The sequence below is a fragment of the Ambystoma mexicanum genome, chromosome 3q (assembly GCF_040938575.1).
Source record: "Ambystoma mexicanum isolate Mex_15411 chromosome 3q, UKY_AmexF1_1, whole genome shotgun sequence".
NCBI classification, from domain to species: Eukaryota; Metazoa; Chordata; class Amphibia; order Caudata; family Ambystomatidae; genus Ambystoma; species Ambystoma mexicanum.
Genome location: NC_090926.1, coordinates 1,297,935,194 through 1,297,961,330, shown reverse-complemented (window position 1 = coordinate 1,297,961,330; position 26,137 = coordinate 1,297,935,194). Strand labels below are relative to the sequence as shown.

General features: G+C 47.3%; 1 protein-coding gene across 2 annotated transcripts in view; it reads left to right on the top strand.

Annotated features, from left to right (window-relative positions):
* The window catches only part of LOC138447901 (protein GPR108-like), an 851,977-nt gene that overhangs the window by 198,596 nt on the left and 627,244 nt on the right, over nt 1-26,137 (top strand). For both annotated transcript variants that reach the window (XM_069604412.1, XM_069604414.1), the window contains one exon: nt 23,377-23,494. In XM_069604412.1, the coding sequence (XP_069460513.1) occupies nt 23,377-23,494 (118 nt within the window). The remainder of the gene's footprint in view (nt 1-23,376; nt 23,495-26,137) is intronic.

Below are 26,137 nucleotides of genomic sequence, written 5' to 3'. Positions count from 1 at the left end.
AGGAGACTGTGACCACGGATGCCTCCCTGGAAGGGTGGGGAGCGCACACCGAAAATCTGCACGCGAGGGGACTCTGGCTCCCGCGGGAGAAGTCCCTGCATATCAACGTCCTGGAGCTCCGTGCAGTGTTTTGGGCCCTCAGGTCCTTCCTTCCGTCCCTCAAGGGCAAGGTGGTGAGGATCTTCACCGACAACACCACCACCATGTTTTACATCAGGAAACAGGGCGGAACCAGGTCCCCAGCGCTGTCCAAGGAGGCGCAGGACCTGTGGCATTGGGCCGTCGCCCAAGGGATTTTTCTGGTGCCGTTTCATCTGGCAGGGATAAAAAACACCATCGCCGACTCACTCAGCAGGGAGCTGCGCTCGTGCCACGAGTGGGAACTACGGCAGGATCTGGTGGATCGCCTCTTCCGACGGTGGGGCACACCCCAGATCGACCTGTTCGCGACGGCGACGAACACCAAGTGCCGGAGGTTCGCCAGCAGGTTTCCCCAGACGAGGAGCATGGGCGATGCTTTCTCGTTCCCCTGGGAGGGCCTGTTCCTCTACGCGTTCCCTCCCTTGCCTCTGCTAATCCGGCTCGTCAACCAGCTCAAGAGGTCACGGTGCAGGATGATCCTCGTCGCACCTGCGTGGCCGAGGCAGATATGGTTCCCGGACCTTCTGGACTTGTCAGCGTCCCCGCCGATCAAGCTGCCGGCGGACGCGGGTCTACTCTCCAGGGAAGAAGGCGCCATCCTCCACCACGACCCGAAGTCGCTGAACTTGCAGGCCTGGCTCCTGCAGCGCTAGAGTTTGGAGGATACGACATACCGGCCGACTGCAGAGAGGTTCTTGCAAAGGCCAGGGCGTCCTCGACTCTTAAATGCTACGGACACAAATGGAAGAGGTTCTCTGTCTGGTGCCACGCACAGAAGATTAACCCTCTACGGATTACGGCTCCCCAAGTACTGCCGTACCTGCTGACGCTGGCCAAAGCTGGTTTGGCACACGCGTCCATCAAGATCCATCTTGCTGCGATCTCCCGATACACCAGAACCACGGGGCGGACGTCCTTGTGGTCTCATCGTCTGGTGAAAGAGTTCATGAAGGGACTGTTCAGATCGTTCCCGCCGGTGAAGGCTCCGGCCCCGGCGTGGGAGCTCAACGTGGTGCTGACCAAGCTCATGGGACCTCCGTTCGAGCCTCTGCACTCGGCCCCGTTGAAGTTTCTATCGTGGAAAACAGCTTTTCTTGTGGCCATCACCTCCGCACGACGAGTGGGAGAGATCCAGGCCCTTTCCTGCAAGGCCCCGTACTTGACTTTCCACGACACAAGGGTAGTGCTCAGGACGCACCCCTCCTTCATGCCCAAGGTACCGTCGGACTTCCATCTCAACGAACCCTTGGTGTTACCTGTGTTCTTCCCGTCGCCTTCGTCGCCGGCTGAGAGGACTTTGCACTCGCTGGATGTAGCTAGAGCGCTGAAGTTCTACGTGGACCGCACGAAGGGGTTTCGGAAGACGTCACAACTCTTTGTGAACTTTGGACCTGTCAATCAGGGGAAGGCTCTCTCGAAGGCTTCCATCTCCAGATGGCTCTCCGGCTGTATCATGTACTGTCACCGGTTGGCAAACCGACCGCTGCCTGGCCGTCCGAGAGCCCATTCCACCAGAGTGATCGCAGCTACCACGGCGTTCCTATCTGGTGTGCCCCTGCTGGACATATGCAGGGCTGCTACGTGGAGGTCGACGCACACCTTCACGAAATTCTACTGCGTCGACCGGGATTCCAGGGAGGAGTCCAGGGTCGGCCAAGCAGTGCTGCGCAACCTGTTCGCCTGAGGTGAGCCTGGTGAGGAGGTAAGATGCTTAATGTTGAGTTGATGTGATGCTTAATGTTGAGCCTTTGCCACCTCCCGTGGTTGTGCATGTGTGTACTGCTATGTATTCTTTATTCATGAGCATGTGAATCCATGCCAGACCCCATGCTGGAGAAGGAACAAGTTACTTACCTGTAACTGTTGTTCTCCAGCATGGGTCTGGCATGGATTCACATGCGAACCCTCCCGCCTACCCCTCTGCGGCTCTTCACTTGGTCATACTGCCACTTCACGTGCTTCCAAATCTGAAGATGGCTGCCAGAGGCGGTGCTTAGGTAGAGGGCAGTCATTGGCTGTGGTCAGTATGACGCAGAGACCAGTGATTGGTTATTACTACGAAAGACAGATCAGAAACGAAACTGATACTGGTTTTTTCTTTACCGAGGATTCCCAGCCTGACGACGGGGAATATTCATGAGCATGTGAATCCATGCCAGACCCATGCTGGAGAACAACAGTTACAGGTAAGTAACTTGTTCCTTATCTTGCCGACCCTTCCCAGGACTGCTGTTTCCTGACCTTCGCCAAAGCCTTCTCCACGGACGTTCGACGGAAAGTGATCCGGTCGGTACTGTCAACTATGTGGCCGGGCCTTCTGGCCAGCCTACACAGTAGGGAGAGTGGGGTTGGGGTGGACATTTCCTTTTTAAGAATGCCTTTCCCTTTCCTCTCTCTTTATTCCCTTGGTCTTGTCGTCACTGTATTATTCCTCTGCTATGAAGAGGACACCATTTAGGTTTTGCCCTTCATGCAAGGCCAAATTCCTGTGGAAAGACAAACACCTTAAGTGTAATAGGTGTCTTCCGCTTAACCGCAACGAAGCGGCCTGTGCGGCTTGTAAACTCCTGCATCCGAAGACACTAAAGGAGCGCTGTTAAGCCGTGGACGGCCTACAGAATGTCGCAGGACGAGAGTCGTTCCACCGCAGCCACCGAGTGTGACTAAGGGCTTAGTGACGACCAGGGCTCCGAATCAGAGGCCATTGACCTCAAGGCGGAGCGCACACGCTCTGCGTCGTCCGTCCCCGGCCCCAACAGGCACGATGACAGTCCTGCTTTGGGGACTGTACATCCCGGCGACAAGGACGCACACTCTTCCCACACTAAAGACACAACCCCCGGTCCGTCTTCAACCAAACAGTCGAAGCTTTTCATCGCGCCACCGGATAGATCGGCAGTGCCCACCGATCGGCATGATCGGCAGCCATCCCTGCAACTGCAGGTGCGGCATGCGACCTGGCAGTCTAAATCAAAGGGCGCTACCACCAATATTCAAGTGTCCGTTGAGAAGATCAGAAGGCGTCGGCGGAACAGAAGGCCCCGGTTACGCTGAAAACTGCGCAACCGGAGGCCCAGTCCAAACACACTACTGTGACACCAGATATTACCGAAATCATCGCTAGGATCGTTTCAGCATCAAATCAGAAAGAACGGTCTAAGGACTCGTCGAAACCCAAGGATAAACCTAAGGACTCGTCGAAACCTAGAGATAGGCCTAAGGATTGATTGAAACCTACAGATAGGCCTAAAGATACATCAGAAGACACAACACAACCATCGGAACCTCAAAAGGACTTTTCAGAGAGCCCTGGGTCTCTTTCTTCAACGTTAAAAGAAAAATCTTCAGACTCCTCTGGTTCATCAATATGGACCAGAGAGAAGTTTGAAGGGTGTATGAATAGGTTGGAGAGGTTTGCAGAACTCTTAGAGAAGTTCAACCCTCAAAAGGCCTCGAGAGGAGAGCCTTCTTCCCCCTGTTGCAAAAATTGCAAAGACCTTTGATCCTTCTCAGGAAGAAGAGACTTATGACCTCACTGAGGATGAGATCCCTGTAGACCAATTTAATCAGGATAAATATCCATTTGGGGGCCCTGTGGATGATCACAATGACCCCATAGAGGGTTGGGAGGACAACCACGACCGGGTCGATCATCAGCCATGGGCATCACCTACTCCACCACCAGAACCTGACGCCCTGTGCATGGATTCCCCCCTACTACATCCACTCGACAGGCCTCCCCAGTCGACGTTCAGGTGGCGTTCAACGCTATCCTACAGAGGGCAGCTGAACATTTCCAGATTGCTACTCAGGAAGCTGTACCAGAGGCTGATTTTGTCGAGGACATCTTAAAGGAAAAACCACCGGCAAACCAGGCTATTCCTTTGTTGAACTCAATCAAGAAACGCTTGTCTCCTTCATTGTTAACACCCAACCTAACAAAGGCAGTCAATCCTAGAATAGAAAAACTGTTTTGCCCTTCCCCTTCTAAACCCCTTTACATTAGGGGTCATGCTACTCCAGATTCCCTGGTGGTAACCACAACCAGGAAGAGGGCGGGGTTCCCCCTCATAAGGAGTGCAAAAGGTTATACGCACTAGGGAAAAGGGTCACAACTGCCGCAGCTTTTTCCACTCGCATAGCTAATAACACAACTTTGTTGGCTAGCTATTCAGACGCACAATGGCATATGCTACAAGAGGGCCTTCAAGAAGTCCCTGAACCGTTGCAGGCTCGCCTGCTTCCATTGTAGCTGAGGGCAAACTGGTTAATCAGAGTATTCTCAAGAATACTTTGGATGCGGCAGAGACGGCGGGCAGTACCTTGGCACAAGCTACCCTCCTAAAGAGGCATGCATGGTTAAGAAACTCTGGTTTCAAACCAGAAACCCAAACTTCACTAATAAGCCAGTGGAGGAGACTAACTTATTTAGGAAAGCAGTTGTCGAAGCGCTTGAAACAGCTAAAAAGGAGCACAACGCCCTCAGGACCCTGGATCAAATCACCCAGAGGTCTTCCCCAAGGAGAGGGAGCGGTTCAAGAGGTTCCTTTCGTGGCCAACGCTTCCCTCACAACCAATATGGGTCGGGGAATAACTGGTCCTCGCCCCAGGGAACCAGTTATAACACCCCGTATCCCCCAAGAGGTCAACGAAGTGGTAAAGGAAGGGGCCGGAATTCCACCCCTAGAGGCTCCCTGGCCTCAGGTCAGAAATGACCAGCAGATCCGGGTCCCCTCCCATACCTCCCCGGTAGGGGGGCCAGCTAACATCATTTCTTCAAGCATGGGAGGGGATAACAACAGACCAGTGGGAACTAAACAACGTCGTCCATGGGTACTGCATAGAATTCTGGTGGACCCCCAATTCAGACCTCCACGATCAAGACGCCTGCCACCGGAACACCTACGCATCCTGCTACAAGAGGTTGAGATCCTACAGGAAAAGGGCGACATAGAAGTCGTACCTCTTCTACAGGTAAACAAGGGTAATTATTCAGTGTACTTCCTTGTACCGAAAAAGGATCTCGCCATCGCCCTGTACTAGATTTGCGCTCAGCGAACAAATTTGTCAAACCTCAAAAGTTTCATATGGTCACTCTGCAGGAAGTAATTCCACTGCTCACACAGGAAACATTATGGCAACATTGGACATGAAAGATGCATACTTTCATATTTCAATGTTGCCAGCGCACAGAAAGTACCTCAGATTCATGATACAGGACAAGCACTATCAGTTCAAAGTACCACCCTCAGCACCGAGGGTATTTACAAAGGTACTGGCAGTGGCACACCTGCGCAGGCTATCCATCCCAGTTTATCCTTACCTCGACGACTGACTCATAACAGGGGATTCCTACGGAACATGCCTGTCAAACTCTCAAAAAACTATAGACCTCTTATTCAGCCTGGGATTCTCCATCAAGGATAAGAAATCCAGTTTAGACCCCAGTTCCTTGGGGCTTGAAAGTAAGCGTCCCCCAATAAGGCAGTAAACCCCCCTTATGAGAGGCAATACAGGACACACCCCAGGAGGGAATGAGACCACGACCAAGTGCGGGTGAAGTTAAAAGGTCTTTATCTAAATCGATATAAGGCATGCAAAGGACTCTGCAAACTCCGAGAGCGCTCTGTCTGACAATAGCAAAGACAGTCAGTTATATTACAAAACACGTCGTGCATGAGCTAAGCTATAGGGGTCACATAGTCTTTGGGGATTAGATGGCGACGTCTAGCTACTATGTAGTATATGTGCTTGGTGCTCCATGATTGGCGGGGATCCACGTGGTGGCATCGCAGAGTGCTTGGGTCAGCTGGGCTTGTCGGGGTGGAGCTCCAGGGCTCTTGCTGTCAGTGGAGATTCACCACTTTGGTTTTAGAAACGTGCCCTTGTGGCCATTCATACACATTCATCACACTCATTTATGCCAGGTTATGTGAAACTTCTAGCACATCAATCTAATACCTGGGTGGGGACACTGGAGAGCAGTATGTAATAGAAGCCTTCTTCATACATCATCGTAAAGGTGTCATTTACAAAAGGGTCCAGGTGTCTTATCAGGGGGCACGGCTCAAGCCGTCTTCCTCATCTTAACTTGTTGGGTGCAGTAAATGATGGCTCAGGGGGATGTTTGCACAAGGACAGATAACTGTCTTTGTGGTCTGGTGAATTTGGGGTGAACTGGAATACCATTAGGTCAGAGGGGGCACCTTGCTGGCACCTCAAAGGCGGTGGGATTTAGGACCAGGTAGCTCATAATTCACTTGGCCTGGCCATGGCAGTACACAGTGGTTGTGTGGTGGCCTCTGACATGGGGGAGGTAAATACTTGGAGCGGGTCCAGCAGGAATGTGGGGAGGTGAGGCTGTGCTGCTCGAACACCAGCGAGCCCCGGCGGGCCTTGGCGGGAGGAGGGGGAGATGGCCTTGTAACTTTGTAAGATTCTCTATTCAATGGGCTGCACAATATACTATTAGAGGGGAAAGATGTTAAAGCTGGGAGCATTAGGGAAATTACACATTTCCTGTCATTCACATATGCTTACATTACTAGGTTCATGACATTGAAGGTTTTTCTTTAGCACATACATTACACTACGTTAGACGGTCTTATGCTGGCAATTCATGAGAGGTGAACCTATAACAAACGTGAGGTAGTGTCAGGTTGGGTTGTGTACTTGGGAGCAAGAAAGCAATGTCTTAATCTAACATTTTGATTGTAGTGAGAACGGGCTCAATGCCCTGGGTGGCCTATATGCAATACAATAATGTTTTATCACATCATACACAAGCATTTTAGATATTGCTTTTCGAATACCCTTTTTACAATAGCAGCAAACATTAGTTGGCACAAAGTGAATTTTCGAGTGATCATACATTCGGCATCAGTGCACAAGGTGTCTTGGGGCAGGCGGGGGTCACTTTGCTTCAATACGTGTAACTGGCATTATACGTTTTAACACTTTTTAACACACATCTTAGTAGCATGGATAAGACTGAAAGTTTTACATTCATGGCTTAGCATTTCATCTGGGGGAATTGGGCTGGGGGTCACGGACACCATATATCACCAGTGCAGGGGTTAGGCGCAGGGTCGGGGTATGCTTGATAGGGATAGCTTTTGTTCTTTCCCAGACCCCAACTACCAGTCCGGTCACTTCTAGGGCAATGATGTACTGCGGTAGGTAAATGATAGTGTTTTTTCTGTTACTTGTTCGCGTCTAGTTGCTCGTGAGAACGGGCTTTCATCGAATCTGCCATGGGGTGGAGGCTGGGGGGGGGGGAGTGCAGGACTCTGTGTGCGTGGTCAAGTGGGGGCTGAGCTGCAGCTTTTCTACACAGGCTATTCTGTTGAGGCCTAGGTTCAGTACATTTAAGATGGAGTCTTTGAGTGTTACAAAATGGTGTCTGTCTTGCTATACTATGGGGCGTGCAGCCTCATGTGTCGATCCGCAGCCACCCTGCCTCCCGGATCCAGGTGCATGGGGGCTGCTGACGAGTCATGAGCCTCACGTGGGTGGGCAATGTGGGGGATAGGGGTCCTAAAGACCTGTCCTCCGATAGAGGCTCAAATTCGAACAAAGGACGGCCTCGTCTTCCTCTCCAATGAGTGGGTCCAAAACATGTTGTTTCAAATCCCTCAATATGTAGCCTTTTGGGAGGTGACAGTACGCAAGGCCATGAGACTGTTGGGAATGATGGCGTCCTGCATTTATTTGGTTCCTCACGCGCAGTTACGCATGCGTCCAATGCAAGAGTGCCTCAACAGCCAGTGGTGTCAGGCCAGCGGACAATGGGACGATCTAGTGGTTGTCTCGCCAGCCCTCGTTCTCTCTCTGCAGTGGTGGTCGAGGGAAAACCTCTTGAAGGGAATGTCCTTCACCAGCCTTGCAGTAGAAGCCACTCTCACAACAGACGCATCTATTACGGGGAAGGGGGCTCACCTGCTTCAGCAGACGGCGCACAGAGTCTGGTCCTCAGAAATAGCATCCAACCACATAAATCTGTTGGAGCTATTAGGGATATTCAAAGCTCTGAAAGACTTTCAGACACAACTGCAAGGAAAGACACAACTGATCCTTACAGACAGCACCACGGCCATGTACTATCTAAACAAACAAGGGGGCACTCAATCTCCAGTGCTGTCCAAACTGTCCCAGAACATTTGGAAGTGGGCTGTCAACACAACATGTTCCTGTTGTCACAACATGTTCCAGGGCAACGCAATCTTCTGGCAGACGTACTCAGCAGAGATTTCCCACTACCCATGGAGTACGAATCGCGATTACACAAAGACATCGTCTCCAACGTTTTCGCAGAATGTGGCTTACCAGAGATGGACCTGTTCGCAACTCTGGAGAACGCTCAATACCAAGACAACCCCTCCAGGTACCCCCAGAACCGTTCCAAGGGGAACGGACTCTGGATCACATGGTCAGGGAAATTTGTTTACGCTCCCCCCAACCCCTGCGACTCCCCTACACAACAAGTTAGTGCACAAGATGCACCCGGAACCGGTCATCTTGATATTGGTGGCCCCCATTTCGGCCCGCCAACCCTGGTTCTCTCATCTGATGGAGATGTCCCTATCTCCTCCAGTGAAACTGCCTTGCCCGTACAACATGTCGCAGAGCAAAGGGGAAACACTTCACCCAGGCCCGCTGACATTGAACTTAGCGGCCTGGCTCCTGAGGTGATAGAGTTCGGACACGTACAACTCTAAGAATGGCAGGGTATTACTTCAGATGTATGGGCTTTGGAAACAGTAGCCCAGGGTTACGGTCTTCCCTTTCTAAAAAGGATTCAGGATCATCCACAGGGGAACAACTCATTGCAGATCCGCTCCTTGTGCAGGAAATATTGACCCTGCTAGATAAAGGTGCTCTAGAGGAACAAGGGTTGGAACTCCAAGTACTTTATAATCCCAAGAAGGACAGAGGATTGAGACCCATCTTGGACTTGAGACTTGAACAAGTTCCTCAGGAAGGACACGTTCAAGATGGTAACCCTTTCTCAGATCCTTCAGGCCCTCCAGCTCCAGGACTGGATGTTATCACTGCACCTTCAGGATGCTTACTTTCATGTGCCAATCCATTACAAGCACTTATCTAGGTGTATCATTTTAGGACTTTTGAATTCTGCAGGTTACCTGGAAAATATCCTCCTGAAGGTCTCTGGGCTCATTCGACCAGGGGCATGGCCATTTCCTCTGCTTTACAGAGAGGAGTCCCAATTCAGGATATTTGTGCGGCGGCCATATGGTCCTCCGCTCACACATTCACAAAGCATTACTGTCTGAACTCTTCCTCTGGCTGGGAAGATGGATTTGGAAAGGCAGTGTTACATTCGGTACACACAAGCCAATAAGAAACTCCTAAATTCATACACACTTTGGGAGTCTTATCAAAAGATGAGGAATACGTGGGAGGACACAATCCGACAAGTTACTTACCCCTGGTAACGATCTTTCGATTTGATGTTCCTCTCACGTATTCCTCATCAGACTTTCCTACCTACCCCATAGTAGAATTGACTTGTTATTGTAGTTTACGTTCATTCGGGGTGAGCCACTGTCCTGCGTTAGTACACCCAAAAAGAAAATTGGAAGTACACACAAATACCGAACTGAAGCCAATTGTCGCTGCGCGCACTATATATCAGTGATGACGTCGACATCGAAATTGAGGCCCTCGAGGGACATCGAGTCACTAGGCATCAACGCGCAGCGCCCCGTGCTGGAGCGAAATTCCAAAGCATCTAAAGCTGGATATGTATATATCAAAAGATGAGCAATACGTGAGAGGAACATACAATCAAAAGAACGTAACCACGGGTAAGTAACTTGTTCTTCCAGGTAGCATTCCTTCCAGCAGCCTCTTCAGGAGTCCCCCCCACCAGCAGTCTTCTTCTCCAGGGAGCATCAGCAGATCCATCCCTAAGCTTGGAGTTTAGGAAGACCAGTCCACACCTTGGTTGCATGGCATCTATTCTTTTAGCTATAATCCCTGGTTCTCCCTTTGTCGTTATCCCATTGGGTCACACAGGAACTTGGACAGGTTCTAAAAAACCACCCTACAGACACTGAAAACTTTGCCTAAAAGTACTTCTAGAGAAGTCGCACTCCTTAAGACAGTGGTCCTCATCATGAGTAGGGCGGTAGCCCTTAAATGGGGCGGTAATGCGCCATATCTGTCAAACCTTCCACAGGAAACAATTTAGGTGTTCCTATTCTAAAGTCCCCATGCTGACTCAGGTTGTGGATTTGGTGCCTTTCAGACACTCGAGCCCCACTTGATCTTCTCCTTACATGCCTGACTATACCTCTCCCTGTAGCTATGTCACTCTCCCTATCTCCCCCCACTCTCCACCCTCTTCCACCCACCACCCTTTCCCTCCCTGATACTTCCTCTTCTGTGCCTCCGATGTTCCTTTCTTTGCTCTACCTCCACTCTCCAATCTTAAACCTTTTTATTCTCCCTCCCCATCCACCTAATTTTATTTCTACTCGCCTCTCTAGCCTGCTACTCCACCTTCCTCAACACTACTCTTCCCTCCTTGACACTACTCTTCCCTCCTTGACACTACTCTTCCCTCCTTGACACTACTCTTCCCTCCTTGACACTACTCTTCCCTCCTTGACACTACTCTTCCCTCCTCGACACGACTCTTCCCTCCTCGACACGACTCTTCCCTCCTCGACACGACTCTTCCCTCCTCGACACTACTCTTCCCTCCTCGACACTACTCCTCCCTCCTCGACACTACTCCTCCCTCCTCGACACTACTCCTCCCTCCTCGACACTACTCCTCCTTCCTCGACTGTTAGGCAAAGTTTGTATGCAGTACCCTCTGGGACCACTATAAACAACTCTGACTACAGTTATAGGAAACCCAACCTTTGGTATAAGCTTGTACTACTCAGTTTTGGTAGCGTGTTGAGCAGCCAGGCTTATCTCAAAAGGGTATCAAAACAAAAAGGTGCGTTTACGTAGAGGATTGGTCATTTAGGTTGAATTATTTGAACACAGGTACCTAGTCCAATCCGTTTATCAACAGCGTTTCATTTCTACATTCAATCATAAAGAACATAAACACCTTATCAGCTGCAAGTGTATAAAAAAATCAACATATTATTATTGACAACAAATCATACAAAGGTATTCAATATGACAATCACAAAAAGGAACAAAAGAAAACAGTGAGGCCCACCTCATAGGGGCACATTGAATTATAATGACATTTATATCAACATATACATATTCTTGAACATGAGGTATATATAGTTAACACAAGTCAAAAATGAATGCAAGAACTATTCATTGAGGAGAACGTAAATCCAAAAGCAATTACATAAAACACAGTGAATCAAAGGAAACCGGTTCAAGTTGACCGATATGTGAAAAAGAACGAACACAGAGGAGGGCCTGTGAAAACTACATGCTCGATCCATTCGTCTTTCAATTGAAGAAAAGGCGATCTTTGAATCCAGACACTGTTACTGGTTCAAAAAAACTGGTTTGAGATGAGAGAAGGAAATAGATCCTTTTCTAAAATTGTGGAAATGTCCCAGAGTCAAGAACGATTCTTATCTGGGATCGGGTCTGCCAACGGAGAAGGGGGAGCCTAGAAGGAACCCGAGGGATGTTCCTTCAATTGGTAGACTCGTAATAGTTCACGGTCCAGGTTAATGACATGGTCTTGGAAGGACCTTCAATCCCCTCTTGTAGCAGTGCGTTTCAGCGGTTTAAATAGGTAAGGTCATTTATTCCAAAAAAGCAGAAGATCCGCCTTCGTCAGGGCAGTGGATAACAGGACCCTGTGGGTCAAGAAAAAAAGAAAAGGAAAGAAAGTGGTGAGGAGATGTTCAAGAAAAAAAGGTGTGTGTGCAATTAACCGCTTATATAGGGTGGGGAGTTCCACGTGTAAAGAATGTATAATTCCTCGAATTAATAAATACATCTAGATTTGCATGTTTTAGACAGCTCCAAACTATGTTTGTGGTCCCATTTCTAGCGGTATTCTAACTGCATGAAGGAAATACCACAGGGGGAGACAAAATCATAGTTGTGGGACCCCTTCTAAAACTCCACATGGATCCCAAGGTTCAACGACCCCAATAACACCCTCATGTTGGTAGTAGCGAAAAGAGCTTGTTGCAAAGAAGTAGACAGCAGCGGGGGGGATTATGAACACACCAATAAATGTTGAAGTCGGAGCACGAGACCTGGAGAATGTGTCTCTGATTACGGTAAAAATCTGTCAGTATTGGAGGCAGGAGGGGCCTTTAATGTCTGGCGTCCAAAAGCAAACCGTCAAGTGCAGTGCACCTGGAAATAAACAAGGGAAGGGGGGGGGGACAAAAGGAGAGGGGGGGGGGGAAAAGAGGGGGAAAGGCAACAGATAAGAACATGGTGCTTAATCGCGTGTAAGGAGCTTTGTGTATGGTGATGCGTGTGTACCACCCCATACGTTATCTGTGTGGGTCAGAGGCATTGTGACACATAGTGTGCTTGTATAAAAAGGTAATGAACTGGTACCTGTATTTATGTCAAACGGTTGATGCCAGCTGTGCGTAATCTTGTCTGACGTATGGCTCAAGTGCCACTTGGAGAGATGAACCTCGTGCTGTACGGAGCTCAGATGGCATCGGGAGAAGGACCCGGCCTTTTATGTCGTAGTCCATCTGAAGTGAACGTAGCCCATTTAAATTTAGGCATGGTAATTTAGGCGTGGTGTATATAGAACGAAGGGAGAAATGTCAAATGTCAATATGGGGACATGACTCTCTTCGTCTAGCGCTGGGGCACACACACGAGGGCAGGGATCAAAAAAGAAGTGTGTGTGTGTGCAGCGGAGGGGACACATACCTGGAGGTTGTTGAAACTCTCTGCTGGATGTTCCTGCAGTCAAGCGCTGCAGAATGCTGAGTGCTGCAGAACGCCAGTTCGCTGTGGAATGCGGAAGAAAACGGAGGGTTGCTATAGATACGACAGCCCTTTTTGGGGCCGGAATAGCTGCGCGTTACCTGATTGGTACGCGTCATTGGTTGGGCGGTGCCAGAGTGCGTGGAGTCACCACAGCGTCATCAAGGAGAGAGGGAGGGTATGCAGTGACTACGTGCCAACGGGGCACGGCGCTGCAGGTAGCTCCCATGTGTAGATAAACCGGTCCCGGCTTGTATAGTAAGCAGCAACCGTTAAGACTGGGCCCAGAATGCCCTATTGGTACACACATGGCGAAAAAACATGTTATTGTTTACTAACGTGTAAAAAAAAAAAAACATTTGTTTAATTTTCTAAATATGTAGACATAGAAATGGTTGTAAAAAAACAGTTGATGTGCATATCAGGTAGAGTAATGTCCTGAGCCGTAAAGCTAAATAATTGGAGAATAGAGCCCATGTGGAGGGCTGTACCTGCGCATATGTTGCGCTTGATTGGGGGAGGTCGAGGGAGTGTATAAGGTCAGAGGGCAGGGGTGGCACACTGTGTGGAGACTCACCGTGTGTCGCCCCCAGTTGGGCCCCTCTTCGTACGAGAAAGCAAGTGCAACATATCCGCTGATTGAGCCCAGTGTCGGCTGTGGACATGTGCTTGTGTATGTAAGGACATGTAGCTCAAGATGAAAGCATATACCTATCCAAGGAGCCACAGAGGGGTACTGCCGCAAGGCATGTACCTATCCAAAGAGCCATGGAGGGGTACTCAGGATGAAAACATGTACCTATCCAAAGAGCCAACACTCCACACTTGGGGGGAAATTGTTCTTTCAACCCATTTTCAAATGAATCCAATCTATGGATCCACCTCTTTTCCATGCTGAGTAGTCTGTTCTGAATGTTTCGACCCATTTGGATTTTCTCCAGGACCCACCAGAGGCTATTGTCTGGTGTGTGTTGATTGGCCAAAACGTGTGACCAGGGGGGCTGTGATGTTTTTGCATCGGATCCTAGACCGATGCTCTGAGATCCGGGTTCCAACATTGCGCATCGTTTGGCCCACGTAACGAAGGCCTCAAGGGCACTCGATGCAGTATATCACTTGACTGCTTTTACAATTTGATTGGTTTTTGAGAAACCATTGCTTCCCACCGATTCCAAATGTTTGAATTTTCTTGGTAAACTTGCACACAGAACAGGAGCCACACGGGTATTGCCCTGTAACTTTACGTAGGTTCCAGAGTCCTGTGCTTGGTGGATCACGAGTGAATGAGGAATGAACCAGATGTTCCTAGCTCTCTGTATCGGTTCATCTGGAAGTTGTAGCCTAACTATAGGTCCGTATTTGCAAATCACTTTCTTGAGATTGAAGGTATTGGGGCCATGCGTGATAACGCAGGACACCCTTTCTTCTTTGTTTGTCAGTGTCCGTACGTGGTGTCAGTAACAGGTCTCGATTGGTGAATCTGGCTCTTTTGCTTGCGGTGGTCACCGATCTTTTCGGGTATCCACGTGCCCGTAGTCGTGTTCCCAAAACGGTCGCATTCTGATAGAAATCTTCTACCGACGTGCAATTCCTCCTGACCCTCAAGAACTGACCGTATGGAAGATTCTGTTTAATGTGCTGAGGGTGGTCACTCTTAATAGTGTAAGAGTGTGTTTCAGTCAGTTGCTTTTCTGAATAGATTACAGATAGGTTTGTTTTCTTGGCACGAAATTTGGAGATCCAGAAAATGTATATGGGCATTACTGTACTCCATCGTAAACTGGATGTTGTTGTTACATGTGTTGAGCCATTCCCAGAAATCTCAAAAGGGGTCAATGTGAGCTGTTGTGGAGTTGCACAGATTTACAGTTACAAGCATTCAAATAAACTCTTACACCTAAGGTTTCTTGAATAAACAATTATTAATTTATCAGTCAGTTAAAATAAGCCTTCTTCAGAAGGGAGCAATATAACAGTAACACTCAAATACACCTCATGAAATACACACTCGTAATATCTCTAAATCGGTAGATACCCTTTTGGCATGGCCCACAGACACTACCTACACCCTCAGGTGACTTCAATTGCTAGGGTGCTGGGGATATGAATATATCACTTGCATTTAGAATCATTTAGTAGTAAGTCAAAGGAAAAGAATATTTAGAACATACAAGAGACCACAAATATTCTTAAGCAGGCAAATACTTTTAGATCCCCCAAGAAGAGTTGTTCAGTTCAATAGGCTAAGCCAAAGTCAATGGGCAAAAGTTTTATATAGGATGAAGCACTTCTGGTAGGTAAATAGAAAAGTCTTTGCACAATGCTTTAGAACTCTTTGAAGAAGAGAAGAATCAAATCTACGGCCACAAGCTGATTAGACTTGTGAGTAGTAGAAGATGCAAGCAACTCTACAGTGAGAAGTACGTTCTCTCAGACTTTACAGTACCTTTGCATTGAAAAAAAGTGCAGCAGATGACCTCTGTTCCTGTGCTGCTATGCAGATCTCTCTGTTCCTGGGCCTCAGTCATGGGGACAAGAGGAAGGACTTCTGGGGACTCCTGCTCTGCAATGGGACGGTCACTGCTCGCAACTGGCAATCTTCAAATCAGTTGCTGTTTAGTGTTTCAGCTCCTCGCGTCTACCGCTAATGGTATCACCGCGGTTCCTGGCTGTCGAGATGGATTTTCCTTGCTTCTGTTGTCCCACACTCTGTTGAGGGGGCTCAGGCTCAGTCAGTCCTGCTTCGTGGGAGTCCGGGGATCTTCTTGAAGCTCTAGGCCAGCTTAAAAGCAATGCACACAATCTGGTGTTCCTCTTCCTGGCTATACGGTTTCCAGCAGCAACTCTGTGGAAATTCAACCAGCTCCGAGATGGATGTCCAGGTGGCTTACTTTGGAGTTGATTGGTCCCACCAACTCAAAGGGAGAAGTCGTCCTTGCAGGGGCTTCTCTGTCGATACGAATTTGGAGTTTCAGCACAGCAGCAGGGCTTCACCGAGCAAACCTACGGCATAGGAGTTGGAGCAGGCGTCATCTTCAAGTTCTTCTTCGTTCCCTCATCCTGTAGTCGACTCTGCCTTCCAAGCAAAAAGCCTCATCTTTTATTCAGTTCTCTCCCATTCATTCCAGTCTGGCTATCACTCACCCAGCAGGGTGGTTGTCCTTGCCGGACAATCAGCCGGCCAATCACCACACAGTGCATTTGAGTCTCCTAGGAGACTAAGCACAGGGAGTTTCGGGCACCTCCCTCACTTCCTGCCTACCGCAGTCACTTGGAGTCGGAAGCAGGCTTCACTCGTGAATCCCGCCAAAGGGAAAGCGAACAATGGGACCAAACCTGGTTTGGCGAACAGAGTAAATCTCAAGAAGGACCTTTCCACAAAGAAATGGCGAAAAAAGAAGACCGGGACATTTTGACAAAAATGGCACCCTTGGGTGCTTTATTGCAGCTGCAAACGCAGCCCGCGGTAAATGCACACCACGGTAGTTAAAATGAAACCACTGCCACCAGCCATTCAGTAGAAAAGGGTAACATAAAAATGTGTTACTCACCACTCCGAATAGGCCGAAGATGCAGAGAAATTGACCTTGGAGATGTTGGTGGTATAAGATTCCAAATTCAGCCTTCCATCCCAGCTCCCCTGAGTACAATACTCAGGATTCCTCAAAGAGGGGCTCTTTTCCACAATGTACCTCTCTGCTGTTTCAGTTAGAACAGACAGAGGTGTCAATTGAGTAAAAGAGCGGGGAGAACACACACCGCCAATACCAATGCTGCAAAAGAATATCAAAATATTAGACAGTGTTGATATTATACAAGTGATTAGAACAGTTGAAATGATTGGACAACTACCTAGATAGATATTGGAGTGGAGTTGGGTTTCCCCGGGATGATCTACAAAGAATGACACAAATGAGTGGAATTGAACTAAATCAGTATCGGTTCCCACTATAGCTATAGAATTGATAAACAACTGACCTGAATAAAGATAAATGGAGTAAGAGGAATCCAGGACTCTGAAGACAACGACAGGAGAAAATAACAAACAGGGAAGTTAGTATAGGTAAGTAACCCCGAACGGCACGAGGGACGCACTAGTGCCGGGTTGGTGCAGTTCAGGAGGGCGTTCATATGCACTTAAGAGCAATCTCACAGAAAAGTCACTCAATGTCCCAGAATCCAACAGAAGACAATATCCATGGAAGACAATAGGTATGCACCTGAGTACACGAGTATAGTTGAGTAGCTGTTGAGATGATCCGGATAGTAGACAGCAAAATTGAAGTGCAGAGCGGCAACCAGGAAAGAACCGCAAGACACAGAAGAGAGGCGTATCCAGTAGCGTTCCGAGTCCAACAACCAGACGAGCACGACAGGAAATGAAGGAGAAGACGAGGCAATCCAAAAGTCAGGCAAAGGGTCAAAACCAGGAGTTCAGAATAGGATTCGTGTAGGAAGACTCGAAGAGGAAACGGACGAAACCGCGAGTAGCTGGTAATGCTAATTAGCAGCAATGAGCCCCTTGGAAGACGGTGGTTTTATAGTCGTAAGAGGGGCGTGGCTTGCTGTACGTCTTCCATATACAAGACGTGTCAGGTGACCTGGAATGCGTCGACGTTTGTACAGACGCCATGGTAGCTTGTACCTGGACCACAGAGGAGCCTGTAAAGAAGTTGTATTCGGCAAGGATGCCCGCGGGGAAGCCTGAAGTGTAACAAAATGTTACATGAGAAGCTAGACAAAGGGCATACTAGGTAACCCCTCCAGCACCCTATTGTAAGATAGTGTGTGCTGGGTCTAGAAAGTTATAAATATAAGTAAAGTCGATTTCACTTCACTGCTCTGGGAAACAGTAGTTTATCCCAGAGAAGGTATTTAAACCTTTGGGAAATCTGAAAGACTTCCCTGTGCCACTGCACTGAAGGTGCTTTGTGACACAATGTAAAAGATGATGCCTATGGAGTTTGTCAGACTCCACAACCAAAAGAAACAGTGTTCAAAATCACATTAAAATACATGAAAGAGTGGGAAAAAGGGTCACACTCTTCTCCAGGTTAAGAAAAAGCAAGTCCTCAAAATCCAGCAAAGTTGCTGAGGGTCTCTAAGGTGGAGGGAATTAGCACATTTCTGAGAATTCTCCCTAACATCGACACTACTACACCCTCCTCGACACTACTACTCCATCGGCCACAATACTACTCACTGCTCCACACCCCACTTCTACTCCCTGTAAGGAAGGCATGGTATCAAACACTGAAGACAGACACAAGTGATCACAGTTCAAGGGCGTTTATTGAACTTCAGTAGGTTGATTGAACACCTGTCTAACCCTAAATCTGAGGATGGGAGCAAGCGACGACCATCAAATAATAGTAACACAGTCCTACTGGAGTCTCTGTCAAAGTAAAAGGGCCTATACTAATAAACCTATTGCAAATTCTTACTTCTAAATCCAAATGGTGTGGGAAAATGATGTATACAAAAGAAACGTTTTCAAGAAACAATATGTCAGGATAGTTGAGCAGTTGGCTTCCTTTCACCACGTTTTCAGCATGCGATAAGGTGGCACACTCAAGCTATGCACACACTCAGGCTTCTCTGACACAAGGATGCAGTTCAAAACATAGGTATCAGGGAATTCTGTGCCAAAGTCTCTTTCCCAATGAAAGTTTCTTATTGCATAGTGCCTGGCGTAACAAACAAGTACCAAAGTTCCTTTCTCATAAGGATTTTCACATTCACAAGTTCTCTGGCTTATTATTCACCATGGGTCTCCCTCAATCAGGCTCGGACCCCCTTAAACAGAAGTTCACAACTGGTCTCCCTTGATCGGGCTCTAGCCTTATAATCCCACTGCTGACGAATGCCTGTGACTCTACTAAATTCCGGACAGCACTATACGCCCGTGGCCTTGCTGGCCACTCATAAATCATTGCGCAGCTGGATATTTTCACTGGTTTACAGGGTTTCTCAAAGCGTGTCTCCTTTCTGTTTCTACGCCAGAGACTGTTTAGTGCCTCGGTGTTCTTCACGCTGGTGGATCCCAGCCAGTTTGAGTCTGTTTTCACCTCCATTTTTGTAAGTCTGTGCTCAGCCGTGGAGGAGGTTTTGGGCGACTGTGTGAAGGTAGGAGTTCCCTTGAAATAACTTTACTACAAGCGGAGTGAGGGAGAGTGTGGCAGTGTTTTTGTGTTTCTGTGGTTCGTGGGGAGTGGAGCCCTCAGAAACAGATTACTTTAACTCTACTCATTTCGACTTCCACTCGACTCCAAAGATTTGTCATCGTATATCAGATTATTTCCCATAACGTTGCTGCTTGATGCCTCAGTACATTTACCTGCATTGACTTTGGTGATCACACAATGGTAAAAATGTATTTTGTTTGCTCTGCATTCTCTGCCTCAGCACCCTTCCACTTCAACTGCCCACAAAACCGTGCCATGCGCATTCGTGGGCGCACGCACTGCAGAGTGCTTGTTGGGCGGGGGAGCGAGAGTCGAGAGCATTGTGAATACTTCAGCACTTTGGTACAATTTAGCATAACTGTTTACTTGCTGATTCTGTTTTAACTTATGCCATTTGGGTATACTTTAAAAACATCTATGCTGCTGTTAAAAGAAGCAAGTAAATCGACGGTGAGAGGGAGATCTCTGATTGTGAAACTAAAAACAAACTAGTATCCACAATTAAAAATTATTGCACAAAAGCGTGCACAATCCTTAACGTCGGACATTAGAGGGTTTGTAGTGCCAAGGGCTCTCTCACAATAACCACCTGACCATGTCCTGTTGAAAATAGGGTCCCCCGATTAAGTCTACAAACCACAAATATGCCTACAGATAATGATTCAAACTCAATTTCTCTTGAGGTTTCTGATTGTACTATAGCGGCAGAGGTATTACGAAAAATGAATGCGGGAGTCCAGCAAAAGAATAATCAGCAGCTGCCATGTGACAAAATTAGAGACAAAGCTGCAGTATCTGAGGCGCCCCAAATACCAGAATGTTTGCACACTTCATTGGCACAAATCCACTCTGGTGCCCAGTGCTTATAAGCAACCATAAAAATGACACAAAGTGTATATATGTTGGATAACAATATTCGGAAAACACTCTAGCACAGGATAACAGGCCCTCACACTAAGCAACAAATACACAAAGAAAATGTAGGGCAATACAACGTAACATAAAAAACATTCATTATCGCTGAATAACCTTCTAATGTCCTGGGTAATTTCCCTTCCCCAGGATTCAAGGTCAGTTCTGTTATTGTTCAACCAAAGTAATAAATGTCTCTCATCAGTTCTTGATAGTTCAAAACCAATATAAAAGTTTGTTAACCAAAGTTCAAATGATGGCAAATTTCTTCTCCCTGGTGAAATATCCACTTTCCACTGCCACCAAATAGCAACAATGGTAATCCCTGCCATGATGCGTTGTCACTTCTTCAAGAAGACTTGCCACTGTTAAAAAAGAAATGCTATATTCACAACTGCCATTAATATGCAGTTCTTGGTTAACGGTTTTAGACTTCACAATGGTATATTTGTCAGGATGACTTGGTGCTTCTGCTTCCACTTCAACTACTTCACTTCTGCTTGATTCGCTATGAGAACAGTTACCTTTGTCTCACAGTACTCCTCCTTGTTTAAGCTACTACAGTGTTGCATCCACTGACGAGCAGATATGCCACCACAGCTTCAGTATTTCGGACAGACATGCTTACACTTCAGAAACGTCAAGTAGGCAAGGCTCACTTCCCCTGAATAACTCTCTTCAAAAGGGGCAGCCTCTTTGCCTCTCTTGTCTGTCTTCCACAGTCGCTGGCACTACAGGTTGAGTCAGCTTCAAGATAGTCTTTACAATTAGCCCATTTCCCTTCTCAATTTTACCTGCACCTTTCTGCCAGTAATCAGCCCAAGTAATCACCAGAAGCCTTGGTGCCACTCTCTTAGCTTCAGGTAATGCTTCCACAATTGTATCTTAGGCCAATAAACTGGTATCCTCTTCACAGTACAGTTACATTGTTTTTTGAATATGGCTGTTTTCATTGTTAATATGAGGAGACGCTTGGCTTGGGCAATGCTTGTTCTCTTCAATAGTTTGAAATTAAAGGTATGCCTTGTTAAAGTAAAGAATATAGTTGTCTTGCTTTAGAAATCGCAATTTGGCACACAACACCGCTTCTTTATTTAGTTTTTAAGGTTTAAAGACTTGTGTTCAATTTTATTCCTGAGTGAAAGTGAAGTATAGTTGTGAAATATAAGCTGTAATGATAACCTTGCTTGTTCCTATCTGTATTATGCCTCTTACTGATACCGTGCCTGTAACTAAGCTCATGCAAGTAACAGCGCCTCAATGCCCCTGGGCTGCTTGCGCGCTATACAAATTTAAATAAATAAATAAAAAAAAGTATAGAGTTCTGTCCTCCTTTTGATAATCACAATTAGGCACACGCCACCACTCCTTTATGTAATTTCCACAAGTTAACGGTTTCAACAATTGTAATGTCAAGGTAAGGTATTCAGTAATGGTCTTCGCATCGTTCACTCTTCATAATTAGTGACATATGGCTACTCCTTTAAATAGTAACCGTCTTTGAAAGATTGAACAATGGATTTAAACAATTTTCGCTTTTACGTGAGTAAAATGTCTTTCACATTATACGCGAGTGCTACGTTTCCATTGTTCAGGTATTTTCAGCTTCAACAAACAACGCCTGCTCGCTTTAAATCTTACGCGAGTAAACAGGGAGCCGTATACTGTTGCGGGCAATGCCTGTGCAAGGAGTTTGAACGCTGTGCTTCACTCATTGGCTTCTTTGACACTTACTCTGTGGGTCGTACTGCTTCCACAACTTCTACTGCTTCTGGCATTTTAGGGACCCCGCACCCTTCTGTAAAGGTGTCTCCGGTCCTGCTACAAACGTAAGGAGCCCTTCTCGCTCCTGAGACCTACGGCTTGCCAACTGCTTCTTGCTTCTGTCTCCTGTACGGCCTCTGCATGGCAACCACAGCAATCGGGCTCACATTATGGGACTTGTAGTCCCCTTCGGTAAAGTTAGTTCTTTCAACAATTGAGTTATTTTAAGGGCAGCTTTAATTCCCTTAAACTCATTAAAAGATGTACTGTTAGAGTTGGTGGCTACAGAGGAATACATTAGGTTTAAGGCATTTTCTGTAGACCCATTTACATTATCCCTTAGGGAGCATGGAGGGTATTTATTCTTAAAAGATCTTTCTGTTGGCAAGGCTTACTCGGAGTTAACAGAGCGTGTACACTGGGTCACACATCTTGTATGTGAATTAGGGACAATATAATGACAATATACCATTACCTGTCTTGGCAACCCCAAAAGGCACTCTGTGTCAGAGGACAAATACTGTGTCTCATCGCACGGGATCCCCTCACCAACTTGGGCCCTGTCTTCTCCCAGGTGATCGACCAGCAGTGCAACACCCCAGGATCAGGAAGCGGCTGCCTTTCCCTGGCTGCCTGAGAGGAGACTTTCGGCAGGGTTTTAGTGAGGATCCTTGGGATTCTTCACACCCTCTCGCTTCAAATAGCTAGTATGTTCGTATTGGTTCCGCGTATGGCTCTTCATCACCCTTCTCTTCCTTGTGTCAGTACATTTGGAGTCATCCTCCTTCACTCTTCCTCGCCACAGTAGCATCTGCCTGACATACATAGCTGCTGTGTATGAGGAAATTGGCAGAAGAAGAGGAGACAGAGTGGGGTTGCTTGGGCCCTATTCATATGGTTGGGTGTATCATGTCTGGCAGCACAATCGTGTACATATCGCAATCTCCCTTAATAGTCCTCACTTCTCCCACAGTGGGGTCCCCTTGATCCTCCCACTTGGTACCACCACCAGCGGGACTATCGGGTAGCGGCCTTACCTCCCTGGCTCCATGGGAAGGGTCCCCTTCCCAGGCAGAAGTGACAATTTTGAGGGATTCATCACAGTAGCAAAGATTAAGATCTATTTTGCATAATACACTGTATTGGCATTCCCTTATTGAATGTTATAAAGCGCTTACTGTACATTGTAACCACACTGCTCATCAACTGAGAGTACTGGTTTAGCTGCTCTAACACGTTTACCACTAGGACCAACCAGTGTACTTCGAGGGCAACCCTGTTGCCTAGTTGTGGGTAGACTTCTCTCACACCCCGAACGCAAGGGTGCAGGGATGAATCCTCCAATCACGTTGCAATTCTGGGCTGTTTGGCCTTGTAGCTCCTGCTCTGCTGTTATCTCTGTGCTCAGCTTTTTATCTGCATGCTGGCGTCACCTGTGTATTTCCCTTCTCCTTAGGTTAAAAGGCGTGCTACTGTTCATCACCATTGTACTGATTGGCACCGGCTGGGCGTTTGTGAAGTATATCCTGTCCGACAAAGACAAAAAGATCTTCATGATTGTCCTCCCTCTGCAGGTATGCGGGTGCTTTCACTGTGCAGGTGTGTGCCCTGGCTTAGGTACCCCCTCACCAGAGTCTGTATAAAACGTTTGTGCAGAAGCTGATTGCCTATGTAGAGAGTGGTCAGTGCCCAACATCTGCCTCTGTGATCAAGTGGCAATTGCTCCATTTCATGTAGACTCGAGTACCTGCCACATGTGCTTAACAGTCTATAATTGCAGATTTTAGGAGACTCCTGAGTCGCTTCTACATTTTGATGTAATTCCAGTGCCCTTTTTTCCTGCATTATGTTGCTTGTATTTTCACTTGCTGCCTGATAATTGCATTCTAAAGGTTATGATGTTATTTTCTGGTGTGCCCTAGTGGTCTTGTTTCCTGGCGTCTGATTCTGTTACGCTCACCTGGTTCCCACAGGGGCGTCGATCAGACCCGGACAGCTGCGGTCTCCACCAATGTAGTGAAGAGATGACAGTCTGGACTGGCCCGCCTAATCTTGTCTGCTGGACTCGTAGAAGTATTCTCCTGCAAGTGGAGAAAGGGATTTAGCCACCCGTGGACTTTAGTGATGCCCCCCCCCCCCCAACTGTTCTCGTTCTCTCCACTAATCACCTCCGATATCCCCTCTTGGTAACCTCACCTTATGTTTTTAAATGATGAGCTCTCCATCCTGCATGGCATGCAGGGGCGCGTAGATACCAGTTACTTCACTGGTTTGAAGGTACTGGAGGAGTTCCGGAGGAATATTGACTCCAGTGTCTATAAAGTTCAAAGAGTTCAATATGTCTGATGTTCACTCTTGTTCCATTCCCTCGTTAGGTTGCAGCTGGGTCCAAAAGAATATTGCCTGGAGGCAGCTGATGGCGTTCAGGTAAGAGTCTGTATTACCAAACACTCTCCGGTAAAAGTTGCATGAGTTTAACTTGCTGTTTTCTCTCCCTTTATAGGTGCGGCATAGAAAGATGCAGCGAATTAAAGGATAATACCTCCGGTGGTAAAGCAGGTAAGCCTATGGTGGCAAAGAGATTGTCTTTGTCGGTTTTCTCGGCTCACCTTTTTATTCCTTTTGTTTTCCCCCCAGATGCTGGGTTTCGACGAAGAAAATGATGGAGGCAGCGCCGAGTCGAAAGATGCGGTGGACTGGTGAGTATAACGCGGCGTTGCTGCTGGTGAAGCGACGTGTGCTGAAATAATATCCTTTCCAGGCTCGGAGATGTGCTGGGTCCGGAATCAGGTAAGGAATCAAATAATGTCCGTGATCTAACCTCTTCTCCTTTCTTTTCCTTTTGTCTAGGAGCTCCGGATTCGAGGTGGGCGTGGCAAAAGACTGGATGCTGACTTGCAGACACGGTGAGCATTACGCTGCTGGATGCAGAACACCACGAAGCATGAGCTGCTGTTCGGGCGTGGTTTAAATAGCCTGCAAAGTAGTCCCAGGTAAGAAGTTCCCCAGAACCACACCCGAGTAAAAAATAGTCCCTGTAATAAAATAGTCCCATCCAGGCCTCACGTTGGCTTGGACTCATTTGTAGCATGGTCTGCATAGGTAAGTAAAGTCTATGAGCCTGGCGCCGACTGATTTCTATGATGAGCCTGGCGCCTAAGGCGCCAGGACTGAAACCAAACAGCCCCCAGCCGGGGCTGTTGGGGTTTTAATGAGTATCTGGATGCCTGCTCCCAGGGCTGATGGACTCGATCCGGATGCCCGGGGGTAGGCATCATGACAGATTCCTATATGCAGCTTATTATGTAATTTCCTGCTCTAGAATTGCATTATAAAGATTTTGATGCAATGCACTTGTGAGTGTATTGTGTACCTTCTTATGTAATGTGTTGAAGCAACATTGCATCTTACAAAGTTTGCCAAACTTGCAAGAGCCCTCCTTATGACAATGAACATGGCCTAAAATCCAATTAATTGGCAGTACCCAACTGGAAGGATGTGCATTTAAGTGTTAGCTCACTGCCCAATACCAGTGGAGAAATATCAGTTTGCATAGCAGTCTGGTCCAGCCTATAAGGGCAGTTCAGCAGCATAATCCCAGGCATTCCTTCTCTGAACAAGAAACATGTACAGTAACATCTAGGTTGTGGAAATAGAAGGGGATACAAATATACAAAAAGGGAATGTGGAGTAATAAAAGCTTCTTATGCAACTTAAAAAATATTACTTCCAAAGCTTTTGATTTCACCATAAATCCATTATTACCTCCATTAGCCAGTGGACTACCACTGGAGGAATTTACCACTGCTATTAGGGATGCTACTAATAAAGCATTCAATATTCTTGCCCCTCTATGTCCAATAAAATACAAGAAACAGAATGGACACAAACTACGTTTCTCTACTGAAATTCTTTTGGCTACAAAGGAAAAGAGAAAATTTCAACAACGCAGATGGAGAAGTCACCCGTCTCTTCTTACACTGACAGAATACAAATTGTCCGCCAAGGAGTACAAGAAACGGATTTTTGAACCAAAATGTCTAACCCTCAACACTAGAATAGAAAGAGCCCCTTTGAAATCCAAAGAGCTCTTTACAGTCCTTAAGGAACTCAAAGGTCCGATAATTGAACCTCGAGTTATCGTAGCAGATGGCTAGTGTCCGAACATACTAGATAGCTTCTGCCAGAAAACCCAACAACATCCAACATGCATCAAA